Here is a 17611-nt window from a genome sequence, read left to right on the forward strand (position 1 = left end):
TCCCTACTCCAACCCCGCACCTTCTCCGCATTTGCCGCCCGGTAATAGCATAAGTTTGGAATGCTGAACCTCCCGACTGCCGCCCTCTCTAAAGTACTGTCTTCCTAATCCGAGCCACCTTACCAGCCCAGACAAACAACAAAACCAGCCTATCCACCTCCTTAAAGAACGACTTCGGCATAAAGACCGGCAGGCACGGAAATAAAAATAAACACCACAACAAAACATTCATCTTCACCCTCTGCACCCGACCAGCCAATGACAGGGGAAGACTAGCCCACCTCAGAAGATCTGCCTTAACCCGACCTACCAGACTCAAAGTTTAACTTACAATGCCGGATTCAATGCCAGGCCACCTGCATTCCCAAATACTTGAAGTGGGTTGTCCCCAATATCTTGGCATCCACTTGCAACAGAGATATATGGGCCTATACCACCTGAAATGGCAACCCCCACCCACCGACGCCCACCCCAGGAGAAGGCACCACAAAACACTCACTTTTACGCAAGTTCAGTTTGTAGCTTGAAAATGGCCCAAATCTCCTAAGCAGTCTCATTATATCCCCCACAGAAGAGCTCGGGTCCAAAATATACAACAACAGATCATCAGCATAAAGGGACACCCTATGCTCTGCTCCATCCATCCACCACCGCCCCCCCCCCCCCCGCCCCTCCCCCCGCCATCCGGGCACTATTCCCCTCCAGTTATCGAAGAAGCTCAGCGCTATGGCCAAGGGCTCTGTTGCCAGTCCAAACAGAAGTGGGGGGGGGAGGAACATAGAGCCCCCCATCCTCATTGCCCTGTCCAACAGAAAGTATCCTGAACTCATCTCATTTGTTGGCACACATGCCATTGGATTCTTATAAAACAATTTCACCCATGCCACAAATTTAGGCCCAATCTCAACCTCTCCAACAGCTCAGATAGCTCCACTCCATCCGATCAAACGCCTTCTCCGCATCCAGCACCACCACCACCTCCCTCCCTTCTGCCGGAGAACGCACCACATTCAACAGCAGCCACATATTTGATGACAACTGCCTGCCCTTTATGATCTCTGACTGATCCTCCCCAATCACCTTCGGGAGGCACTCCTCCAATCGGAGCGCCAGCACCTTTGCCAATATCTTGGCATCCACATTCAACATAGATATATAGGTCTCCACGATCCGCACTCCACCAGATCCTTGTCCTTTTTAAGCAGCAATTAAATGGATGCCTAAAACATCGTCTCTAGAATAGCCCCCCTGACCATAGCAACCTCAAACATTTCCACCAACAGCGGCGCCAACCTATCCTTAAACGTTTTATAAAATTCCACCGGAAAACCATCCGACACCGGTGCCCTACCATCTGAATTCTCCCTATCGCCACCTGCATTGCTCCACCCCCACTGGCTCCTCCAATCCTGCCCTCTCCTACTTCAGAACACTCCCCTTGCCCGCCGCAGCTGCCGAATCGCCTTACCCATGGACAGAAGATCAAACATCGCCTGCAGCTCCTTCCTCCTCGCCAGATCTCTGCATACCTTCCATCTACCTCCACAATCTCCGCTACCAACCTCTGCCATTCCTTCCTTCCCTCCTTGTCCACCTGTGCCTTGAACTACCGCCTTTAACGCTTCCCATAGCACTGACGGCGAGACTTCCCCATTCCTATTGACCCCTACGTAATCCGAAATCACCTTCCCCTATTTGATACAAAAATCGGGGGTACCTACAGTCCCACATTGAACTTCCACGCCAGCCTCAGAGCAGATCCCTTCTCCATTACCACGTCCACCCAGTGTGGAGCGTGGTCTGAAATAATGATTGTAGAATACTCTGCCTTCCTCACCCCAGCAAAAATCAATCCTCAAATACACATTGTGCACTGGTGAAAAAAAGTAATACTCCCGATCCCGTGGGTGCAAAAACCTACATGGGCCCACCCCTCCCATCTCTATCATGAACACGGCCAACACCTTCGCCCCCACCCCACCTCCCTCCCCCTCCCGAGGGAAGGGTCAACAAATGCGGCTTGGACCTCCCTGGATGTGTATCCAAATCCAGAATGATAGTCAACATCTTTTTCATAAATCCTATGTTTCTCAATTTGGGGCATATACCACCAACCTCCCTTCCAATATACCCATTACGATTACATACCTGTCCCCCTGGTAGCCACCGCCTTCTCCATCTGAAACCTCACCCTCTTACCCACCAGAATTGCTTCCCCTGGGCTCTACTATCAAAACCCGAGTGGAACACCTGACTCACCCAACCCTTCCAAAGCCTTCACCCTTAGGTGGGCCTCTTGCAATAGCACCACATCGGCTTTCAAATGCGAGAAAACTCTCACTCACTTCACCGGTTCCCCCCAGACTTCCCACAATCGACATAACTATCCTGACCAGAGGAATCGCAACCCCCCCCCACCAGTCATAACTGCTACTCCTGGACTCGCCCAGCAAGCGGGACCCAGCCCTACCCCTAGTCACCGTCAGCCCCCAATTCACCGTCAGCCCCCTATCCCTCACCCCTTTCCCAGAAACCCCCAAGCCGCTTCCTCTCGAAAACAGAGATTGGATCCAGCAGAGGGCAGTAGAGCGGAGCTGCTGATTGGCTGTTGCAAGGGAAATTTGCATACCTCCGTTGTGGTCACCCTAACTTGAAGGTGTACCTGAGCTAGAGACCCTAGCTGTTCAAGTGGAGACAAGCATCCAGCAGAGGGCAGTAGAGCAGAGCTGCTGATTGGCTGTTGCAAGGGAAATTTGCATACCCCCGTTGTGGTCACCCTAACTTGGAAGGTGGTTTGTGGAGCTGTTGTCAAGTGACACTTAAACCTGAAACACTTCTTCAGTGTTTCCCTCCCTACCCCCTCCTCTAACCCAAAAAAACAACCGCTGTAACGATCAAGAGGAAGGCTTGAGGGCAGGTAGAAGTTGAACCGTGACGTCACAGCCTGCAGGTAAGGGATTGGCTGGTGACTGGTAAGTAGTTTTTATTTTATTTTCCTTCAGGTGTTATCGTGCAGGGCGCAGAGGTTGCTGAGTGAGTGCTTGCTGAGAAGGGGAGTGAATAACAGGTAAGCTCTTTCTTTCTTTCTTCTTTTTTTTTATCTAGAGGGGATGGCAGGGAAGGTAGTGCAATGTTCCTCCTGCAGAATGTTTGAGGTGAGGGACGCCGACAGTGTCCCTGCTGATTTCATTTGTGGGAAGTGCACCCATCTCCAGCTCCTCAGAAAACGCGTTAGGGAACTGGAGCTGGAGGAACTTCGGATCATTCGGGAGGCAGAGGTGGTCATAGATTGAAGCTTCAGGGATGTAGTTACTCCGAAGAATAAAGATAGATGGGTGACGGTGAGAGGGGCTGGGAGGAAGCAGTCAGTACAGGGATCCCCTGTGGTCGTTCCCCTTAGTAACAAGTATACTGCTTTGGATACTGTTGGGGGGGACAACTTACCAGGGGTAAGCCATGGGGTGTAGGTCTCTGGCACAGAGTCTGTCCCTGTTTCTCAGAAGGGAAGGGGGGAGAGGAGTAGAGCATTAGTCATTGGAGACTCCATAGTTAGGGGAATAGACAGGAGATTGTGTGGGAACGAGAGAGACTTGCGGTTGGTGTGTAGCCTCCCAGGTGCCAGGGTGCGTGATGTCTCAGATCGTGTTTTCGGGATCCTTAAGGGGGAGGGGGAGCAGCCCCAAGTCGTGGTCCACATAGGTACCAACGACATTGGTAGGAAAAGGGATGGGGATGTAAGGCAGGAATTCAGGGGGCTAGGGTGGAAACTTAGATCTAGGACAAACAGAGTTATTATCTCTGGGTTGTTACCCGTGCCACGTGATAGCGAGACGAGGAATAGGGAAAGAGAGGAGTTGAACACGTGGCTACAGGGATGGTGCAGGGAGGGAGGGGTTCAGATTTCTGGATAATTGGGGCTCATTCTGGGGTCGGTGGGATCTCTACAAACGGGATGGTCTACACCTGGACCAGAGGGGTACCAATATCCTGGGGGGGAAATTTGCTAATGTTCTTCGGGAGGGTTTAAACTAGTTCAGCAGGGGCTTGGGAACCTGAATTGGAGCTCCAGAATACAGGAGGTTGAGAGTAGTGAGGTCATGACTAAGGTTTCAAAGTTGCAGGAGTGTACCGGCAGGCAGGAAAGTGGTTTAAAGTGTGTCTTCTTCAATGCCAGGAGCATCCGGAATAAGGTGGGTGAACTTGCGGCATGGGTTGGTACCTGGGACTTCGATGTTGTGGCCATTTCGGAGACATGGATAGAGCAGGGACAGGAATGGTTGTTGCAGGTGCCGGGGTTTAGATATTTCAGTAAGCTCAGGGAAGGTGGTAAAGAGGGGGAGGGTTGGCATCGTTAGTCAAGGACAGTATTACGGTGGCAGAAAGGACGTTTGATGAGGACATGTCGACTGAGGTAGTATGGGCTGAGGTTAGAAACAGGAAAGGAGAGGTCACCCTGTTAGGGGTTTTCTATAGGCCTCCGAAAAGTTCCAGAGATGTAGAGGAAAGGATTGCAAAGATGATTCTGGATAGGAGCGAAAGCAACAGGGTAGTTGTTATGGGGGACTTTAACTTTCCAAATATTGACTGGAAACGCTATATTTAGAGTACTTTAGATGGGTCTGTTTTTGTCCAATGTGTGCAGGAGGGTTTCCTGACACAGTATGTAGATAGGCCAACGAGAGGTGAGGCCATATTGGATTTGGTATTGGGTATGAACCAGGACAGGTGTTAGATTTGGAGTTAGGTGAGCATTTTGGTGAGTGACCACAATTCGATTACGTTTACTTTAGTGATAGAAAGGGATAGGTATATACCGCAGGGCAAGAGTTATATCTGGGGGAAAGGCAATTATGATGCGATGAGGCAAGACTTAGGATGCATCGGATGGAGAGGAAAACTGCAGGTGATGGGCACAATGGAAATGTGGAGCTTGGTCAAGGAACAGCTATTGCGTGTCCTTGATAAGTATGTACCTGTCAGGCAGGGAGGAAGTGGTCGAGCAAGGGAACCGTGGTTTACTAAGGCAGTCGAAACACTTGTCAAGAGGCTTATGTAAAGATGAGGCATGAAGGTTCAGTTAGGGCGCTCGAGAGTTAAAAGTTAGCTAGGAAGGACCTAAAGAGAGAGCTAAGAAGAGCCAGGAGGGGACATGAGAAGTCGTTGGCAGGTAGGATCAAGGATAACCCTAAAGCTTTCTATAGATATGTCAGGAATAAAAGAATGACTAGGGTAAGAGTAGGGCCAGTCAAGGACAGTAGTGGGAAGTTGTGCTTGGAGTCCGAGGAGATAGGAGAGGTGCTAAATGAATATTTTTCGAAGGTATTCACACAGGAAAAAGACAATGTTGTCGAGGAGAATACTGAGATTCAGGCTACTAGACTAGAAGGGCTTGAGGTTCATAAGGAGGAGGTGTTAACAATTCTGGAAAGTGTGAAAATAGATAAGTCCCCTGGGCCGGATGGGATTTATCCAAGGATTCTCTGGGAAGCTAGGGAGGAGATTGCTGAGCCTTTAGCTTTGATCTTTGTGTCATCATTGTCTACAGGAATAGTGCCAAAAGACTGGAGGATAGCAAATGTTGTCCCCTTGTTCAAGAAGGGGAGTAGAGACAACCCCGGTAACTATAGATCAGTGAGCCTTACTTCTGTTGTGAGCAAAATCTTGGAAAGGTTTATAAGAGATAGGGTGTATAATCATCTGGAAAGGAATAATTTGATTAGAGATAGTCAACACGGTTTTGTGAAGGGTAGGTCGTGCCTCACAAACCTTATTGAGTTATTTGAGAAGATGAACAAACAGGTGGATGAGGGTAAAGCAGTTGATGTGGTGTATATGGATTTCAGTAAAGCGTTTAATAAGGTTCCTCACGGTAGGCTACTGCAGAAAATACGGAAGCATGGGATTCAGGGAGATTTAGCAGTTTGGATCAGAAATTGGCTAGCTGGAAGAAGACAGAGGGTGGTGGTTGATGGGAAGCATTCAGACTGGAGTCCAGTTACTAGTGGTGTGCCACAAGGATCTGTTTTGGGTCCGCTGCTGTTTGTCATTTTTATAAATGACCTGGAGGAGGGTGTAGAAGGATGGGTGAGTAAATTTGCAGGTGACACTAAAGTCGGTGGCGTTGTGGACAGTGCGGAAGGATGTTACAAGTTACAGAGGGACATAGATAAGCTGCAGCGCTGGGCTGAGAGGTGGCAAATGGAGTTTAATGCAGAAAAGTGTGAGGTGATTCAATTTGGAAGGAATAACAGGAAGACAGAGTACTGGGCTAATGGTAAGATTCGTGGCAGTGTGGATAAGCAGAGAGATCTCGGTGTCCATGTACATAGATCCCTGAAAGTTGCCACTCAGGTTGAGGGGGTTGTTAAGAAGGCGTTCGGTGTGTTAGCTTTTATTGGTAGAGGGATTGAGTTTCGGAGCCATGAGGTCATGTTGCAGCTGTACAAAACTCTGGTGCGGCCGCATTTGGAGTATTGCGTGCAATTCTGGTCGCCGCATTATAGGAAATATGTGGAAGCATTGGAAAGGGTGCAGAGGAGATTTACCAGAATGTTGCCTGGTATGGAGGGAAGATGCTATGAGGAAAGGCTGAGGGACTTGAGGCTGTTTTCGTTAGAGAGAAGACGGTTAAGAGGTGACTTAATTGAGGCATACGAGATGATCAGAGGATTGGATAGGGTGGACAGTGAGATCCTTTTTCCTCGGATGGTGATGTCTAGCACGAGGGGACATAGCTTTAAATTGAGGGGAGATAGATATAAGACAGATGTCAGAGGTAGGTTCTTTACTCAGAGTAGTAAGGGTGTGGAATGCCCTGCCTGCAACAGTAGTGGACTCGCCAACACTAAGGGCATTCAAATGGTCATTGGCTAGACATATGGACGATAAGGGAATAGTGTAGATGGGCTCTAGAGTGGTTTCACAGGTCGGCGCAACATCGAGGGCCGAAGGGCCTGTACCGCGCTGTAATGTTCTATGTTCTAACACCTACCCTAGTATCATCCCCCTCCCCCAACCATTCACACATCCCAGGCCAATCGAAACCCGTCAATACAGGTTTCAATGACCGTGGTCCCTTTCCCCACCTCACTCCCGTTCACTAGCCAACTTACGTTTGCCAGCGAGGTGGTCGTTGCCAGAACCCCATCCCCCACACAGAAAACTAAACCAACACCAAATTCACCCCCACACCGAAACCTTCCAAACATCCACCCAAGAATCCCTCAGACCTAAATGAAAGCCCCCATCAAATCCCAGCTGATCACTACCAACCCCCAAAGCATCTCTTCCCAACTGGAACTTTAAGCATAAGGAAGAACAAAAAACATGGGAAAAAAGGAAGGGAGATACACAAAAAAAAGATCAACACCATCGAAGTCTAAACACATTTCAGTCCCAGTCTTTTAGCTTTCACGAACACCTCCACCTCCTCCACCGTCTCAAAGTAGAGGTCTTTTCAGTTGTGAGTCACCTCAGCTTTGCTAGGTAGACTATCCCAAATCACACATTGCCTTTTTCCAACGCTGCCTTTGCCCGGCCAAAGGCTGCCGCCTTCTCGCCACCTCCGCTGTGAGATCTTGATATATCCGAATACCAATGCCTTCCCACCTCAAGTCTAGATTCAGCTTCGCCCATCTCAACACCTTCTCCTTCAGCTGATAACTGTGGAAGCAGACTGTCACAGCTCTTGGTGGCTCATTCATCATTGGCTTCAGGCAGAGCAACCCATGGGCCCCATCAAACACAGAGGGAGGGGGTCCTCCTCCCCATCAACTTACCTTTTTCCAATGTAGATCAAAATGCTTTGAGAACAGCCCCTCAAACCTCCCCGCCATCACCTCGGCCAGCTTATCCACCATAATGGCGCGCGACCCCACTCGGCAAGCTTGCACCCATCATCTTTCCTCTTGCTGGATTCACAACCAAACTCGCCGGTGGGCATTCACTCACCCCCTTCTTCCGATTCTTCTTCTGGAACATTGATATCCTACGACTTCCTCACACTTTCCTAACAGCTAATCATCCAAAATTGTCCCAAGAAAACTAGGTAAAAAGGGCCAAAAACCAGAAGCTCTAGTAGGGGCCACCTAACGTGCGACTTCCACCTACATGTCGCCAGCGGAAGTCCCCTTATACAACAAAAATACATCTTATGAAACCATAAACATTCACATCACTGTGCATGAAATGTGGCACCATGCAGCTACACAATTTCACAATATACACTGTTCCTCATTCATGCAGGGTATGTCAGAGTCCTATCTGACAACTGCTTTCACTTTAGTGTTGCACAGGTGCGATCACCAGCAAGGTCCACTTCTACAAACCCTCTCTCTTGTCACGGCTGTCCGGATGGTCCAGATTGCCAGAGTTTCTTTTAACCTGACCAACCAAGACCACTCCAGTTCACAGTTATGGCATTTCAGAGAAAACCCTAAATTCTTTGTCATCTCAGTTATTCACACAGCTTTCCAGATTTGAGACCATTTTAGCCAGTTTGTTCAGTACCTTCAAGAGCTCCTATTTCATATGGACCATATTTTCTATTATCCAACAAAATTACAATTGATCTCTTTATAATTGATGCAAACTCTTAAAAGTCCCTTTCAAACATTCTTGAAAAGAATTACAGATTCCAAAGGTCTTTTAGACAATTTAGAAATTCTACTTGGGTACTCCTCCCAGGTCAAAGGTCATCACACATTGCAAATGGGTTCAGCCAAAGAAAATTGAAATCTTAATATTCTCTTTCCTGTATTTCCAAGATTACCACATAATCTGCTAATCAGTGTTATTCTTTTGTGGGACCTTAAAATTCAAGGCTAGAAATTGGACAACCTTGCTTTGGATTTGTGATTTGCAACACACATTTAAACAGGCAAACTTGATGCACCCACCTCAACTGGATGACTGAAGTGTTAACCCAAAAGCTGCTTCTCTCTGCTCTATGTAGCGTGCTGCCTTGCTGTAATTTTGAGGTCGTCCCGAAGCATTGTTCATTGACCATGTGGTCTGCAAACCCCTGCTCTTCTTAAAGGTCACTTCGTATTAAAGGGAGGCCATGTACCTGAAATCAACTAGTAAGATTCCATGAACCACAATGGCAGAGTACACAGGCAGCAAGTTCCCTGGTTCAATAATAACATCTGGTGAGCAAGGAGAATTCCAGAAGAGGTGTTTTGTTGCCCAGGATTCCCTCACACTTTACCCGAGGTGGGAGTTAGAGCACATCATCAGGGTGACTCGGCCTCAGACATGACAGCTGTGCAATAACCTCATAAATATGGTCAAGGTGAATGCAAGCATCCTCAAACTACATCCCAGACCTACTGCACCACCAACTTCCCATTCTGCTCAATGCACCACACCCATCACTCACCGAGCAGCAATCCCTGGAAGTTAGGATTCATATCCAACATTCACATATTGAACCTCACCAGCACACAGCTTCTAAGGCTGCCAGCATCACACCTACTTACCACTGGATCCAATTAACAAGGAAGAGGGCCAAATCGTCAAGGTTATCAACCCTATTTCAACCACTGACCATGTAACATGTGGCCCACATTTGAACAAATTTTGAGAACGTTTTGCAGACTTGTTAATCTGGAAATGGCAGAATATCTTCAGTAGATCAGTTGCTCAAGTTAATTTAGATGGTTGCAATCTTTCGATCATCAACATCTCTACTTTTCCCTATAATCTACAGTTCTATTTATAACCGAGTCTCATTTTCAAGGAAGTAACTAATGACATTAAATGCTTTTGCTGGCAGTGTGCCCATGTCCACAGGGGTGCGTGCGTCAATGTGGCATGAACTTATTTACTCTCACCTGAGGCTTGTTAATTTTAAACATCAGTTATGCATGCTTAGTTCAAATTAAATATACTTTACAACTACATTATCTGTGCTTCTCAGCATTTGGAAGACACGGCTCTCGACCCCCAACCTTCTGTAGTGAAAATAAATTCTGTCACAACAGTCGCTCTTCATAATTTAGGGCCCCAGGTACTTCCCTGTAAATCTCCAGTAGGTCAATGAAATTCTGAAAATCACACCCAACAAGGCCAACAGTTTGGCTCGAGTGTGTACCTACATATACAAGTCCTTTTGCCAAATTTACCATTACTTCGGTGGTGTCTCCCCTCACGTTCGGGGTTGGCACGGTGGCACAGTGGTTAGCACTGCTGCCTCTCAGCAGCAGGAACCCAGGTTCGATTCAGACCTCCGACGGCTGTCTGTGTGGAATCTGCACATTCCTCCTATGCCTGCGTGGGTTTCCTCCGGCTGCTCCGGTTTCCTCCCACAGTCCAAAGATGTGCAGCGTAGGTGGATTGGATGTGCTAAATTGTCCCGAGGTGAGGTTACAAGGATAGGGTGAGGGAATTGAGCCGAGGTTAGGGCGCTCTTTCAGAGCCAAATGGCCTCCTTCTGCACTGCAGGATTCGATGATATTCTGTGAGTCTCACAGCTGTACTGCGGAAATGTCAGCAGCCACTGAAAGGTTGCCGGTTGATCAATATGTATCAAGCTGTCAGGCAATGTCTTGGCTTTTGGAGGGGAGTGGGGGAAGAAGGGAGAGAGGATTCAAATACTATGATATACTTTAATAGCAACTTCCTATTCCAGTGTCAGTTTAAATTAGGTGCTGTGCAGATGGAAATTTGCAAAGATGCTCAATGCTGAACTGCACCCACCTAACCCAAAGTAAGGTTGAGAATAATAAGATTGATGGACAATTTGGGTATAGCCTTCCGAGTTACCTCTAGGCTCCTCACTCAGAGTGGTGGACCTTGGTTTCTGTCTTAAAGACACTCAGTGACTTGGCCTCCACAGCCTTCTGCGGCAATGAGTTCCACAGATTCACCACCCTCTGGCTCAAGAATTACTCCTCATCTCAATTTTTAATGATCGTCCCTTCAGTCTGAGACTGTGCCCTCGGATTCTAGTTTCTCCTACTAGTGGAAACATCCTGTCCCCGTCCACTCTATCCAGGCCTCTCAGTATTTTGTAAGTTTCAGTAAGATCCCCCCTCATATTTCTAAACTCCATCTAGTACAGTCACAGAGTACTCAACCGCTCCTCATACGATAGAGCATATTAAGGTGTGCAAGGAAAGACTTGTATGCAGGCACAGATTAAAGATTGCGAACATATCATCTACATAGCAGAAATATGCACAGGGTGGGAGGTTGGGGTTAATTGCATCGAAAATGCGTTTATCATGGAAACCAACATAAATGTTAGTGAGCCCGCTGGACCTATGGCTCCACTATCCTTTTGGACATACAGTGGCATTCAAACTACTCTGTGCTGGTTAAGTTCAAAGAATAAAGATTCAGAAACTGGCAGTGCATTTATATTTCTTTGATATAGCGATGTGGCACAATTGTCAATGGTTTCCCTCAGTGACATTTTAGTAAATAGAACTGTAATGTCGAAGAAGCACATTAGCAAGGCATTGCTATCAATCAGTAAGCCACATAGTCTTCGCAAAGGTGAAAGAGTACTTCATCTGCATAGGTGGAAAACTCATCAAGAACTGGCTGTAGTAATTCAATCAACCATCTAGCCAAATCATACGGTGTCATTGGTAGAATGGGACGTCACTTTTATGTATCTTCGGCAGCCCATAAATGCATGGACGTCAGTCATGAGGACGAATCCTATCATGTATGTTGCAAGGCAGCTCATTACTCTAACACAAGTCCACCAAATACTTTTGTTCTTGCTTTCAATCAAAGTTGTGCAGTCATACTTGATAGCACATCTAATAGGTACAAATTCATTCATTCATCATTCATTTCCTACCTATAAATTCATCTTTTAACGAGCACTATTATATCAGGATGTTTTGAGCTATTCACTTCAATAGTAACCTTCATTAAAAGCAAATTATTGAGAAGTATACAAAATTATGAAACTAGAAAAGAAGAAAATATTGTAAGTGCACATCAGATTAGTGTGTGTGCGTATGTGTGTGGTGGGGCGCTAAATCAGAACTGACATGGTGAGACTAGACTCGCCATTTATAAAACTTTTCAACATAAAAAGGGAAAGACTCTGCAATATCTGTTTTTCTTTCAATATGTTACAGTATTTTGTCTTTTTTTGCTTTTAGTTATTCTTCCCTACCCAAATTGTTTTGATCACTCCTAAAGAGGTGCTTCTCCAGCAGTGTCAATTTTAATGAAAGGAGTGAAGAATGCTAACTCTCAGTTCAGTTATTGACAGACTAGTTACACACTTTCATCATTCTCTGCATTTACTTCAACACTTTAAAGTCTCTGTACACACAGTTACATACAGTTGTAGCAATCCAATATATTTCAGTTGCAAATTAATTTTACCTTTAGCTGCTTTTAATATTATTCAAGTCTTGCTATGCTGAAATGTGCACTATTTGCAATGTAATTTTTAAACAGCAAACTATGGATTACAAAATTAGATTTGGGGAAAAGAATTGCATTACATCACAATATTCAGCGCACTGTGGCAAGGTAAGTTTAAAATATTAGAACAACAGGGCATGTGTCAACATTGGTGAAAGGCCAACTTAGAACTTGTGAGGGAGAACATTACTGTGGCTAATCAACACTTGGAATTGTTTAGTTTAGGGCAGCAGAGGAGAAAACCTCAGATTCATTCAACTAGATATTGTGATGGGGACTACAATATTTTTTGCTCCTTTGATGGACAAGTGAATGGCCTTCCTCAAGTACATTTACCTTGTGGTCTGACAGATGTCATAAAGACAGGCCAAGTCAAAGTGAAATGACATGAAACAGAATTAACAACTGACTGAAGGAAAGAATGAACAAATAATTAAACTTACCTGCTCTTGATACTTTTGGCTTCCGTACATAACGTACTGGGGTGCAAGACTGTAAATCATATAACTCGTGTGCAGAACCATCAGCAGCAGGATCATACAAAGAAAAAGAAGAGCCTGTGGGCGTGTTCGACCAGGTCTGATCTTGTACAGCTAGTTGCAAGAGAAAAAGACAGAGGTTTATACTACAGTATCCACTTGGTATTCACTCATTCTATATCCCTCACTGCCAACATAACAAAGAATTATTCAATATCATCCTGCACAACAAACATTTGGGAACATTATACAAAAACATACTGTGTGTGTGTGTATAAATAAAATAATGATTAAACAAAAGGACACGTCAAATAAAATTCTTTCACAAAAACAGTGAAGAATTCACAATTTCAATCTAACTATATATTCCCAGGATGGAATTCCAGACACGCTGGTCTCCTTCATTAAAAATATAGTTTATGCACAATAAGGTTGAGGCTAAGTACAGTCATAAAGGTACTTAAACTTTAGAGTAAGCTTAATACTGCAGCATTAACTGGAAATAATCATAATCTTCAAAGTTTTAAAAAGAGTAGCTTCAGCTCATTCCACCAAATCCCCCTTTCCTCTAACTTCGAGTTTAACTTTTAAAGAAAATATCCAAATTAATTGGGCGGTATTGTGGTTAGAACTGCTGCCTTACAGCACCAGGGACCCGGGTTTACTGCTGCCTTACAGCACCAGGGACCCGGGTTTACTGCTGCCTTACAGCACCAGGGACCCGGGTTTACTGCTGCCTTACAGCACCAGGGACCCGGGTTTACTGCTGCCTTATAGCACCAGGGACCCGGGTTCAATTCAGGCACCTTGGGTGACTGTCTGTGTGGATTTTGCACGTTCTCCCAGTGTCTGCGTGGGTCTCCTTCTGGTTCTCTTCCATAGTCCAAAGATATGCAGGTTGGGTGAATTGGCCATGCTAAATTGCCCCTTAATGTCCAAAAGTTAAGTGGGGTTAAGGGGTTAGATTATCATAGATTATCATAGAATTTACAGTGCAGAAGGAGGTCATTCGGCCCATCGCGTCTGCACCGGCTCTTGGAAAGAGCACCTCCCTATCCCCATAACCCAGTAACCCAACCCGACACTAAGGGCAATTTTGGACACTAAGGGCAATTTATCATGGCCAATCCACCTAACCTGCATATCTTTGGACTGTGGGAGGAAACCAGAGCACCCGGAGGAAACCCACGCACACACGGGGAGCATGTGCAGACTCCGCACAGACAGTGGTCCAAGCTGGAATCGAACCTGGGACCCTGGAGCTGTGAAGCAACTGTGCTATCCACAATGCTACCGTGCTGCCCCTAAGGGTAGATGCGTGTGCCTATGTAGGGTGCTCTTTTGGAGGGTGCAGTGCAGACTCGATGGGCTGAATGCTAAGACTCGCTGGAGAAATGAAATGAAAATGAAAATCGCTTATTGTCACAAGTAGGCTTCAATGAAGTTACTGTGAAAAGTCCCTAGTCGCCACATTCCAGCGCCTGTTCGGGGAGGCTGGTACGGGAATCGAACCGTGCTGCTGGCCTGCCTTGGTCTGCTTTAAAAGCCAGCGATTTAGCCGAGTGTGCTAAACCAGCCCGTTATGAAGTAGGTGAAGCAATCTGATGTTACTGTGGTTACAAGCATGAACAAATGCCTCATCTTACCTGCCAAAGCAAATAAGGGGCATTAAACCTAAAATTATGACTTCCAATTTTGCTTACGATGCTCCACCGTTTTACAATGACCATTTTGTCAGAAATGCTCCATGTTAGCTGCTTGTACTGAGAGAACATAAGAGGCATGACTCATATACTGGATTTCATAGTTCTCTGTGGTCATAAATTAGGCAATACAGTGGGATCAGTTATACTTTTACTCATAGGTTCCTAGGTTATTCCCTTCATCCTTCCCTCCTCCTTTCTCAACCTATGTGCAGACATACACCCCACACAGACAATATAGGAAAATACCCTTATCCAGAAAAACCAGATGCCCATGTTTCGGATTCCGGCCATGGAGGTGAAGACTAGGTACACTGTGATGATAGCAATTAGGATATAATCCAATGGGAAAACCTGAGGAGGAAGGAAAAGAAAGGATATGAATTCTGTGATTATAAATCTAAATATATTGTTGCTGTTGATGCTTACAATCAAGCTGCAGCAAAACAAGCAAAATAACAATCTTGTTGGTAAGCCATTTAAAATCCATATTACTTAATATTTCTAAATTTAGATTTTTAACCTAATTGAGACTTTCACAAGCATTTGATTGACTGGTGTTTAATAAGTGAAATTCCATTGAAAAATATATCCAGATCATTAAATTAAATTTCTCCAAGTGGAATTCCAGCACGGGTTTATGATGATCTTTAATAATCTGAAGTATGGATAGTTTTCATAAGCCGCAACAAAGATAAAAACTGTAGCAATGCAAATGTAACGGAACAAAAAAAATACTTTCTAATTGTTCCAATCAAAACAATTGACTCTACAAACAAAATAAAGATATTTCAGCAGCAAGTATTGAAGGGACTTAAGTGCTTCATAAAGAGCCAATAAATCAAACATTTACAAAGCTAAAGTCTGAATCTGGTAACTCAGCCACCAAGGAACACAAATCCATCTTCACTCACATGCTCAATCTGAACAGTTAAGTAATAATAAACTCTCACCCCAAGTATCACCCCACAATCCCTGCTGTGGTGATCATGTCATTACAAACACACTTCAGTTGCAATCGACAACAACGTGGTGAGCTGCAGTTATGTTTGGGTGAGTGGTGCACAGAGGAGCACTTGGCTTCCTGTGTAGCTATGCTGCTTCTTAAAAAAATCAGGTGCACAGAATTGTTCCTGAACCTTAATTCAGAGTCTTCACAAGTATGGGACAATTTAGATATTCAATTTTGGCAATTTCACTTCCTACTGTTTAATGTCAACATTGCTGGAACTGGGGTAGATTAAGCAGGATATCTTCAAATAATTGTATCCAGAAGATTCCATTTCTGGTTTCGAGGAGGTTGTTTCAACTGAGAGATCCTACAGTTAGCCTTATCATGCCAGGATGGAAAATAAAGATGGCGCAGTTAAGGTTCATATTTGATTGCTATCCAATGACATCCACTGAGCCACTTCTCTGGTGAAGACTGGCTTTGGTTTTCATGATCTCATGGCGAATAGCCCAAATAAAATCCCCACCCATAGCTAAAAGTGAAAAGTACTTTGGAAGAAACGCAAGGAGGGAAAAAGAGGGTGAAGCAAAATCGGGGGACAAACATACTGGACATTAAATAAGGTCTTTTTTGTCAAACACAAAGAACCTACAGTACTAAAAGTATTTAACAATTGTGAGCCATTAAAAGGCTGAATGTTTGAAACCTTGAATACTCCCAAGATGAGATGGCATTTATTACCATAGATTGTGGTGTATAGCATGACCCCAGTGCTTGCATATACTTTGGCGTACAAGTCCCTTTCAGCCACCACATGCAGCACTCCATTGGTAATCACCTCCAAGTTTAACCCTGTAAATGCATGCTTTATTTACCAGCACCTTATAACTGGTTACAGGATATCAAGCAGGCAATATGAACCACATTGCAAAGATGCACAGGAATAGGACCACACAGGGCAGGCGGCAAGTGGCGAATGACAAAGATGGCGACCACCCACACTGGTGTTTCACTTTTATATTCAACGTGTAAGTCGACCTCTGATTTTGGAGGTATTCAACAAGGCGTTAATGGCTGACTTATACTCTTACATATATGGTAGTACTGTTATGTTTCAGTTTTATTTCAATATAAAGGGTGTAGTCATTAGAGGTTAAATTTTATTTTGTTTTCAATCATTGACAGGCTGAGGGGTGGAAAGGAGCACCAGGCACTAAAATCAGAGAATTTATAGAGTTGGACAGCAGAGGTCCACCATTTCCTTACAATCATACACTTTCGAGAATCATTAAAAACAGGTGTAGAATCGAGGTTTGGAAACTAGCAACATAATTTCTTACCCCCTTTAAAAAAAAATAAGTTAAATGTGGGAAAGTGAACCCAAATATTTGCTGCTCGCCAAGTTTTAGAAGATATGCTGAAAGATAGATAGATATTGATATGGATAATAATAATCTTTTATTGTCACAAGCAAGCTTCAAATGAAGTTACTGTGAAAAGCCCCTAGTCGCCACATTCCGGCACCTGTTCGGGGAGGCCGGTAAGTGAACTGAACCCACGCTGCTGGCCTTGTTCTGCATTACAAACCAGCTGTCTAGCCCACGGAGCTAAACCGGACCACTGAGCTAAACCTGATGGAGTCAGCATGGACTTATGGAAGGAGGTTTTTCTCTTAACATATTTACTGGAGCTCAAGATCACAGTGGTACAGAAATTCAATGGAAGCGCTGCAGAATCTACTTGATTAATACTTGGTTAATTGGGTTTCTACAATTTTCCATTGCAGGCTTATTAGTTTCGCTTAATTAAAATGATTAGATAATTCATTTTATTCAGTGCAGTGCCATGCCTAGTCAGTATAGGGGCTGTTTTAGCACAGTGGGGTAAACAGCTGGCTTGTAATGCAGAACAAGGCAGCAGCGCCTTCAATGTGGCGACTAGGGGCTTTTCACAGTAACTTCATTGAAGCCTACTTGTGACAATAAATGTTAATATTATTCAAAATCTAATTTCAATAGGATTTTTGATACATTGATACAAAAGCGATCAATCAACAAGGCAGGGAACTATGGAAATGGAATGCA

At 44.9% G+C, this 17611-nt stretch overlaps 1 protein-coding gene and 1 long non-coding RNA gene across 3 annotated transcripts in view; one reads left to right on the top strand and one right to left on the bottom strand.

Annotated features, from left to right (window-relative positions):
- Positions 1 to 17611, bottom strand: part of LOC140410350 (lysosomal cobalamin transport escort protein LMBD1-like) — a 250202-nt gene that overhangs the window by 33312 nt on the left and 199279 nt on the right. For both annotated transcript variants that reach the window (XM_072498366.1, XM_072498365.1), the window contains 2 exons: positions 14825 to 14929; positions 12837 to 12986 (listed from right to left, as the gene is read on the bottom strand). In XM_072498366.1, the coding sequence (XP_072354467.1) occupies positions 12837 to 12986; positions 14825 to 14929 (255 nt within the window). The remainder of the gene's footprint in view (positions 1 to 12836; positions 12987 to 14824; positions 14930 to 17611) is intronic.
- LOC140410351 (uncharacterized) overlaps positions 1 to 17611 on the top strand; it is a 112782-nt gene that overhangs the window by 4705 nt on the left and 90466 nt on the right. The gene's annotated exons all lie outside the window — the stretch shown is intronic.

Source organism: Scyliorhinus torazame, chromosome 4 (assembly GCF_047496885.1).
Source record: "Scyliorhinus torazame isolate Kashiwa2021f chromosome 4, sScyTor2.1, whole genome shotgun sequence".
Taxonomy (NCBI): domain Eukaryota; kingdom Metazoa; phylum Chordata; class Chondrichthyes; order Carcharhiniformes; family Scyliorhinidae; genus Scyliorhinus; species Scyliorhinus torazame.